The 9,503-nt window shown below is 46.9% G+C and overlaps 1 protein-coding gene across 8 annotated transcripts in view; it reads right to left on the reverse strand.

Annotated features, from left to right (window-relative positions):
* Positions 1-8,743, reverse strand: part of OPHN1 (oligophrenin 1) — a 117,144-nt gene extending 108,401 nt beyond the window's left edge. For 6 of the 8 annotated variants that reach the window (XR_013221258.1, XM_077284929.1, XM_077284928.1 and 3 more), the window contains exons 1-2: positions 8,411-8,634; positions 2,275-2,436 (exon numbers count right to left, since the gene is read on the reverse strand). Coding sequence is in view for 7 of the 8 variants with exons in the window: in XM_077284929.1 (XP_077141044.1) it covers positions 2,275-2,428 (154 nt within the window). In the remaining variant the exon portion in view is untranslated. Of the gene's footprint in view, positions 1-2,274; positions 2,437-8,410 lie in introns of all 8 variants that reach the window. The other 2 variants (XM_077284927.1, XM_077284926.1) reach the window with 2 other exon arrangements.
* Between the last annotated feature and the right edge of the window lie 760 nt (positions 8,744-9,503).

Raw genomic sequence — 9,503 nt, forward strand, 5'->3', positions numbered from 1 at the left:
ACGCGAGTACCCATGTCGCCACCGCCTTGGAGGACAGAGCTGAGAAGCTCTCACGCGAGTACCCATGTCACCACCGGCTTGGAGGACAGAGATGGAAAGCGCTCACGTGAGTATCCATGTCACCTCCGCCTTGTGCAGTGCTATGAACGCAGAGACTAGTGATTAAGAGCAGCAGTGGCCTTGAAATGCAGTGCGGGTGTAAGCAATAGCAGAATTCATCATTACCTATGTCTCTATACAACAATTTTGGGCTTCTTTTGAAATTTGGCCAGAAAGTGGACAATCCCTGCAAATCTCCTAACATCTAATAATGATAAATAAGCGGCTGCTTGTTTTGTCCCAGTATATGCTAGAACACTTGCAGCGTGATTCAAAACGGACAAAGAAAAAGTAAAAGCCTGTAGTTAAAGTAGAATTAGTGGTAAATGGCCAGAGACTGAAAATCAAAGCAAAACTGGATCAGAACCCGTAGCAGCAGATCACAGCACAGATTTCATTTTCAATAGCCAAATGTAAAGTGTGCTTACACGGTGTGACATAGGATGACAACAGCAAAGCAACAGAAAGCTTTCTGAGTGTTGGAGTTTGTTGTGACAGTACAGCCATACATTTAGAATTATTTTAGCAAACTTGATCCCCATATAAAAAAACTGCCTTTCCTGTTGGGTGAAACAATTCGAAACCACTGGGTGTGCATGTCATGGGAAATATTCGGGCCGCCCAAACACACCGGAAGAGACAGTGAAGAGGATTCCAGCCACGTACAAGCATAGCGCTAGACAGTCTACTAGGCTGTGGAGGACTACAGGTGGCACAGATCACAATATGGCGTCTCTTATGAAAGGACAATCGCCACAATACCAGAAGTTTGGATCCAGAAAATAAGCATGTGCCTTTATGAAGCACATGAGGGACTCGCAGTAAACGTGCTCTGTGCAGGGAGCGGGCACAAAGTCTACGGGGCCTTTTTTTTTGCAGAGGATAGTGTCAGTGGCCATTGTCACCTAGACATGTTAAAGGGATGGAGTTTGCCACACAGAGACTGTCTGGCAGATCTTCCTCCATCAGAAGAATGGTGCACCTCTGCATTTCCATTTGGATATTTGCCTGAACTAAACTTTACAGCAACGTTGGATCGGTCACACTGGAAATAACAATTCACCAATGTTGCGCTAACCCTGCGACTTGAAGGACTCTGTGTACCTACTTCCCCGGTCACAGGATCTGAACCATCTGAGACAAGACATCACCAAAGAGTAGAGCCCATATCCGAGGATATCCTGCCCCGTGTCTGGGCAGCAGTAGACCACCACCGCCTAGACGTCTGCCATGCCACCACTGGAAATCACTTGGTGTTATATTCTCCCACTTGTGACTATAATTCCCATCCATTCTGAATCAGCCTGTATATATGATATATCACACACCTCAGATGATGCGTTCCTTGTAGAGGCGTGACGACAGGACACAGAGAACTGACACGCATCATGTTATTCAGGACAATGGAGCTTTTTGACATAAAAACGAGCAGTGGAGAGACAGGTACATAGGGCCGGACCAGGTTATTTCCTGGCATTACAACACACCTTCTCTTTGTCTCCATACACCTCAGGCACATATTCAGGTAAAGACCAGCAACCAAGCCTCGTGAGAGGAAAAGCCTAATAAGACTACATCTGCGTCTCCAGGCCAAGAGAACGTAACCACAAGCTATAGGCAGCTCTTACTTTCTGAGGAGATCAACTCTAATCTACACAAATGGGACACAAGACTCCATTTGTCTTTTTATTGAAGGTCACATACATATTATTTTGGGAAGAGTTTTTGAAATACAAGATACGGTAATTAAAGTTGGAACACACATTGTTAGCTCATGATGACCGCAGCGCGATATTCTTCAAACATAACAACATGAGGGCTCTTGCTGTGACCAGATGATACCTTGTTGATTGCTTGGGTTCTCACCACCGAGATGAGCACTACCCCCGTTAGAACGAAGCAATAGTGCACGTTTGATCGCTCCTCCAAAAAGTCCTGAGCAAGACTTTTTCCAGCAGCCCATATAGAAAGGATGGAAGGCAGGGGGGAGTCAATCAGCACCGTTTTCTATTTGGGACAAAAGTTCTCCACTGAGGAAAAATTCCCTGACCTGCCAGTGTGCTGGTCCCAGCAGTAGGACACCCACCGATCAGCAAGTTATCTATCCTATCGATAGGAGAACACCTGTCACAACCCCTTTGAGGAACAGAGATATGGTCCGACCATTAATCTTACCTTTTATGGCAGTAATAAGAGCATTTCCATCCTTTATCACATCCTTGATGAATTTATTGGTCCTCTCCAGCTCTTGTTCATATCCCTTCAGACTGTCTCTGAACACCGGGCTGTCCAGGTAGCACTCACTGAATTCCAGGGGTGTATGACCCATTGTTCCTCCTGAGAAGAAGAAGACAACACGTGTTACACGTCCCAGTATCACAGACAGTGGTGCACTGGAGTCAGAGAACCAGCTACATAAACATTGTGCAATCTATTTTATTTGTATAGGTTTCCTTTGGAAATTCCAGTAGAATATGCAGGGATTTACCGTCTTTCTGCCTCACGCAGGATGCCACCATGCTGGAATACATAGCACTGGTACAAGGACTCACAATATAGGAGACAGATCAAAACTGAACAGAGATAAGTAGAGAAACTTCCCGTAGCAATAAATCCAGGCACCGCAGCCATTATCCTTAGGCTGGAATTCACATTGCTGAAATGGCAACATATCAACTTCTCATCTAATTTTGATAATTTTTTCCAATATTTTTAGGTACCAACAAAGATACACAACGTCCAATTGTTTGCACAATTTATACTTATGGCCATTAAAATCCAATACAAGTAGCACAATTACAATTTCAGTTCAGCTCACAATATTGGCCCTTACACATGTAAGCACTGGAAATGAAGGGAAAACTAGATCCATTAAAGCGACATACAAGTCCAAAGTATGCAGTGGGTGAGGAAAGTATTCAGACCTTTAAATTTTTCACTCTGCTTCATTGCAGCCATTTGGTAAATTCAAAAAAGTTCATTTTTTTCTCATTAATGTGTACTCTGCACCCCATCTTGACTGAAAAATAAAAAACAAAATAGAAATGTTTGCATATTTATTAAAAAAGAAAAACTGAAATATCATATGGTTGTAAGTATTCAGACCCTTTGCTCAGACACTCATATTTAAGTCACCTGCTGTCCATTTCCTTGTGATCCTCCTTGAGATGGTTCTACTCCTTCATTGGGAGTCCAGCTGTGTTTAATTAAACTGATAGGACTTGATTTGGGAAGGGACACACCTGTCTATACAAGACCTCACAGCTCACAGTGCAAGTCAGACCAAATGAGAATCATGAGGTCAAAGGAACTGGCCAAGGAGCTCAGAGACAGAATTGTGGCAAGGCACAGATCTGGCCAAGGTTACAACAGAATTTCTGCAGTACTCAAGGTTCCTAAGAGCACAGTGGCCTCCATAATTCATAAATGGAAGAAGTCTGGGACCAACAGAATTCTTCCTAGAACCTGGCTGTCCAGCCAAACTGAGCAATCGTAGAAGAGCCTTGTGAGAGAGGTAAAGAAGAACACCAAGATCACTGTGGCTGAGCTCCAGAGATGCAGTAGGGAGATGGGAGAAAGTTCCACAAAGTCAACTATCACTGCAGCCCTCCACCAGTTGGGCCTTTATGGCAGAGTGACCCGACAGAAGCCTCTCCTCAGTGCATATGACATATGAAAGCCCGCATACAGTTTGCTAAAAAGCACATGAAGGACTCCCAGACTATGAGAAATAAGATTCTCTGGTCTGATGAGACGAAGAAAGACCTTTTTGGTGATAATTCTAAGCGGTATGTGTGGAGAAAACCAGGCACTGCTCATCACCTGCCCAATACCATCCCAACAGTGAAACATGGTGGTGGCAGCATCATGCTATGGGGGTGTTTTTCAGCTGCAGGGACAGGACGACTGGTTGTCATTGAAGGAAACATGAATGTGGCCAAGTACAGAGATATCCTGGATGAAAACCTCTTCCAGAGTGTTCTGGACCTCAGACTTGGCTGAAGGTTCACCTTCCAACAAGACAATGACCCTAAACACACAGCTAAAGTAACAAAAGGAGTGGCTTCAGAACAACTCTGTGACCATTCTTGACTGGCCCAGCCAGAGCCCTGACCTAAACCCAATTGAACATCTCTGGAGAGACCTGAAAATGGCTGTTCACCATCGTTCTCCATCCAACCTGACGGAACTGGAGTGGATCTGCAAGGAAGAATGACAGAGGATCCCCAAATCCAGGCGTGAAAAACTTGTTGCATCATTCCCAAGAAGGCTGTACTAGCTCAAAAGGTGCTTCTACTCAATACTGAGCAAAGGGTCTGAATACTGATGACTATGTGATATTTCAGTTTTTCTTTAATAAATTTGCAAAAATTACTAAATTTCGGGACTACTACTACTACTATCAAATACCTCCAATTAGAAATGTAGTATAGTTCTTCTAATTTGCTATGTCTCTTTCCTCAGCTGCAGGCATTGCAGTAGCTTAAGTATCCATGGTTACTACCACTAGGAACTAACTAACTGGCACTATATCAGTGGCCGTAATCATCCATGGATACCTAAGGTCCTGCAATGCCTGCACGAGGAAACATAGCGAATCAGAAGAACTATACTACATTTCTAATTGGAGGTATTTGCTTATATTATTACAGCTACTACATATTGGGATAGGATCTTAGAGATGAGAATACCCCTTTAAACCTTCTTTCCTCTAGCGGCTGCCCCCTTGTCCCAGGTCTGGGTGTAAATCATTATCCTGTACAGTCCCCTCATATATTTGCACACTGTAATAAGATCGCCCCTAAGCCTTTCTTTTCCTAGACAAAATAAGACAAAGTTTGATAACGTGTCTTGACACTATTACATCTATTATAAGAACTAAAATGCATATAACAAAAATTATGGGCCGCTCCGCCGCACCCCCATTAGTGTACACGTACACACAGCAGCCGCCGGTGGCATCCATTACGTTGGGCTATACCCAGTGCACTGACTGGCACCCTGGGGTTACTGATCCCTCACTATGACCCGGACAGCTATACCACCCAGGGGCTACTGAAGGGGAAGGAAAGCCCAGGTAAGCGGGAGAGTAATGGAGCTGCATACAGTGACAGGGCTGGGGCTAGATGGCCACGTGGGCCACAGTTCGTATGCCCAAGATGTCTGTGTGTCACCGCTACATCAGGCATAATGCAGGTGAATGGGGTCGCACCGTAAAATTGCAGAAGTTTGGATTTTTTGTGATTCCTTGTCGCCATCCCCTGAGAGTCACAAGGCGACCACCCTCACCTGCGTTATGCTGCGACGCGCTTGTCTTTGGATGCACGGCCAAAGTCGCCGCCTAGGCCCGGCCTGTCTTTGTCGTCCATAGCAACCAACCACAGCACAGCTTTCATGTTGTATTGTGCTGCGCTGGTTGCTACAGGCAACAACAACCGCTCCCCCGCCATACGTTTCATACATCTACCCTCCACAGAGGAGGACACCGTGATGTCTTACAGCGTCCTTTCCTTACCTCCAGCGTAATATGACTAGACTGTTAATATTTGCACGCCGTCCTCTGACAGGCCAGGAAGCCTTTGTATAAATAAGCACACCCCAGGATGTGTGGTAATCTCGCTCCATTCCCCGTGCACAGGTGCCGCACACATCACCAGGAGCACAGAGTGACACGGAGACGGCTGCCTTTCCGGAGATTATCCCTTCTTCTTCCTGATAAACATCCGCATGTGAATAAAATAGCGCTCCTTCCAGCTCACATGGGGCCAGAGCCTCAGCATCCATATATACGAGGGGCACTCATATATTCTGGGCCTAGAAGAAACGCCACGGCTTCGAGGAAATACTGCTTTATTCAACCATATCGCCCTTCACCCCTCTATTACATCAACAACTAATTCTAATCCTTTAGAAAAAACCATGTTCATTTGGGCTGCGCATCATCCGAGAGAAAACAAGACGTTTTTGCTGAAGCCCCCATCTTCCCCTGACAAGGGGAACTTTTCTTAATCACAATTTGAAAATGATGTAACCACTTCTGCTAAAACTTAGCATGAGCACTTATCAAATTACTGCTTGTTTCCGTAGCAACGGGTTTTATTGTCTTCTTCTAGAAATATTCACGTCTAACATGCTGTAGGTGTATGCCTGCGTTATATGTATTGCTGTACGCCCCCAGGACTACACACTGTAGGTGGATTTTCTTAATAAATTAAAAAACAATGTGGGACCCCCCCTCCTCCTAATTCATGAAACCAGCAAAGGTAAAGCAAACAGCTGAGAGCTGATATTATCAGGCTGGGAAGGTCTATGATTATTGGGCTCTTTCCAGCCTAAAAATACCAGCCCACAGCTGCCATAGAAGTAGAACATCACATTTATTTTAATTTTCAGTGCTGGGTTAGGAATGGAGCTGTCTAATGCACACCTCTCCATTACTAACACCAAGGCTTGATGTCAGCTGTGTCTTCGGACAATCCACAGCTGACATCAACCCCAAGCCCCATTACCCCGATTTCCAACACACCAGGGCAGTTGGGAAGAGCGAAGCATACGGATTCCAATCATCCGACCTTTCTGGATGAGCATGGGATGGATTTTGTATCCGTTAGTGTCAGCGCACCCTAAGGTGCATACTCAGCCTCTGCTCCAAGACATAAAAGCCTCCGCATAAGACACACACTGACATTTGTCATTCATAGGTGACCAGGGAGGCGAGCTGCTGGCCACCAACATGCACCGGGCTAGGATTCATACCCCAATGTCGGTCTTCTCACCCTCTGGGCTCTATGGCTCTGCTCTGCAGATGGCGGGCACATAGCCCGGACAGATCTCATATAAACATGGACGTCACACTCCACTGTACACATTGCAGGAGCCGGTAGTCAGATGTGTATACACAGATCTCCTGTGTGCCCAGCAGGGGTTATAATGGGCATGATGAGAGTAATCACGGCAGGCAGAAGCCTCAGGATGTCTACAGCAGGCAGGACATCTAACACTTATCTATGTACACATGACCAGCACCCATGACAGAGATAAACAGGATGATGGGCAGAGTAGTGGATGGATGGCAGTGACCACATACACATGCCATGCACACGGCAGTAGTGATAGAGATGATGAGGATGATGGGTAGAGTAGTGGATGGATGGCAGTGACTGTGTAAACAGCAGTAAGGATGATGAGGATAATGAGTAGAGTAGTGAATTGATGGGCAGAGTAGTGGATGCATGGCAATGACCAAATACACATGCCATGCACACAGCAGTAGTGATAGAGGTGATGAGGATGATGGGTAGAGTAGTGGACGGATGGCAGTGACTGTATACACAGCAGTAGTAATGATGATGATGATGATGGGTAGAGTAGTGGACGGATGGCAGTGACTGTATACACAGCAGTAATGATGATGATGATGATGGGTAGAGTAGTGGATGGATGGCAGTGAGTATATACACAGCAGTGATGATGAGGATGATGGGTAGAGTAATAGATGGATGGCAGTGACTATATACACAGCACTGATGATGGGTAGAGTAGTGGCTGGATGGCAGTGACTGTATACACAGCAGTGATGAGGATGATGGGTAGAGTAGTGTCTGGATGGCAGTGGCCGCATACACACAGCAGTAGTGATAGAGATGATGGGGATATGATGGGTAGGTGATGGGTGGCAATGACTGTATACACAGCAGTGATGAGGATGATGGGTAGAGTAGTGGCTGGATGGCAGTGACTGTATACACAGCAGTAACAATTATGATGATGGGTAGAGTAGTGGATGGATGGCAGTGGCCGCATACACAGTAGTGATAAGATGATGGGTAGAGTAGTGGCTGGATGGCAGTGACTGTATACACAGCAGTAACAATTATGATGATGGGTAGAGTAGTGGATGGATGGCAGTGGCCGCATACACAGTAGTGATAAGATGATGGGTAGAGTAGTGGCTGGATGGCAGTGACTGTATACACAGCAGTGATGAGGATGATGGGTAGAGTAGTGGATGGATGGCAGTGACTGTATACCCAGCAGTGATGAGGATGATGGGTAGAGTAGTGTCTGGATTGCAGTGACTGTATACACAGCAGTGATGAGGATGATGGGTAGAGTAGTGGATGGATGGCAGTGACTGTATACCCAGTAGTGATGATGATAATGGGTAGAGTAGTGGATGGATGGCAGTGACTGTATACCCAGTAGTGATGAGGATGATGGGTAGAGTAGTGTCTGGATGGCAGTGGCCGCATACACAGCAGCAGTGATAGAGATGATGGTAGGTGATGGTGGCAGTGCGGGCAGTACGTACCTGGTTCCTGGGCGCTGGGCACACGGAGCAGGGGGAGGAGGATGCTGCGGTCTCTGTGGGGTCTTTGTGTATCAGGCAGCAGGGATGGAGGACACAGGGGGCTCCTCGTACATGGCACCGTGCCCTCCGCCTTCCCGCAGCAGGTGAGCACCTAGTGTCCTCCAGTGACAGTCGCGTCCCAGCTCCTTCCAGGAAGATTCCCGGCGCCTCCTTCGGAGCTGGGCAGACTGTGGCCGAGAAGACGCCTCCTCCTTTCCAGCCTTCCTCTCTTAAAGTGACAGTGTCTGCTCTGGCTTTTCCTTGCTTCTTGCAGGAAATGAAATGCTTTACTGCAGCGGCGGCTCGTCACCCAGTGAGGAAACCGGGAACTGCAGCCCGGTGAGGAGCAGCGGCGGCCGGCTGCACAGTGTGAGATGCGGGGGCCTGATATTAGCAGGACTGCTCACCACAGGCTTCTGTACAAGAGGGTCATTTCTGTATTCAAGGGGTCGCCCACTACTCGCCAGCCACCCCTTAATCCCTTCATGGCCCCCTAAAAAATAAAAATGTACACCCCTGCAGCTGTGCTGTGCTATATGGGTGCCAGTGTTTCCGGCGAGTGGCGTCACATTGTTGTGTCGTGACCGCTGCTGCCAATCAGCGACTTTACTGTTCTATCAAACTCGCCCTAACAGAATATTGATGAGCTGCAGCCAGCCAGCAGCCGCTGATTGGCTGCAGCAGTCACATGACACAACAAAGTCATGTCACCCGTCTGGACGAGCAGCACTAAAGAGACGCCGTCAGCCCGATTTTATAATTTAACGTAAAGACAAGGCTGTAATGGCGCAGAAATACTGATGACATTGCTACCTTTGGTGAAGAAATCCTCAGTTTGGTTCTTCTCATCACCATTTGATGTTTTCTGCTACTTAGATTTCGGTGCACAGAGGCCGGACTGTACATGGGGTCTTCTCCTCCCTGCCAGGCAGTAGGGCCGAGGAATCACAGACTGGGGGCAGGTAGAAGGGCCGAGGAATCACAGACCGGAGGCAGGTAGAAGGGCCGAGGAATCACAGACCGGAGGCAGGTGGAAAGGCTGAGGAATCACAGA

Source organism: Ranitomeya variabilis, chromosome 2 (genome assembly GCF_051348905.1).
Source record: "Ranitomeya variabilis isolate aRanVar5 chromosome 2, aRanVar5.hap1, whole genome shotgun sequence".
Classification (NCBI taxonomy): Eukaryota; Metazoa; Chordata; class Amphibia; order Anura; family Dendrobatidae; genus Ranitomeya; species Ranitomeya variabilis.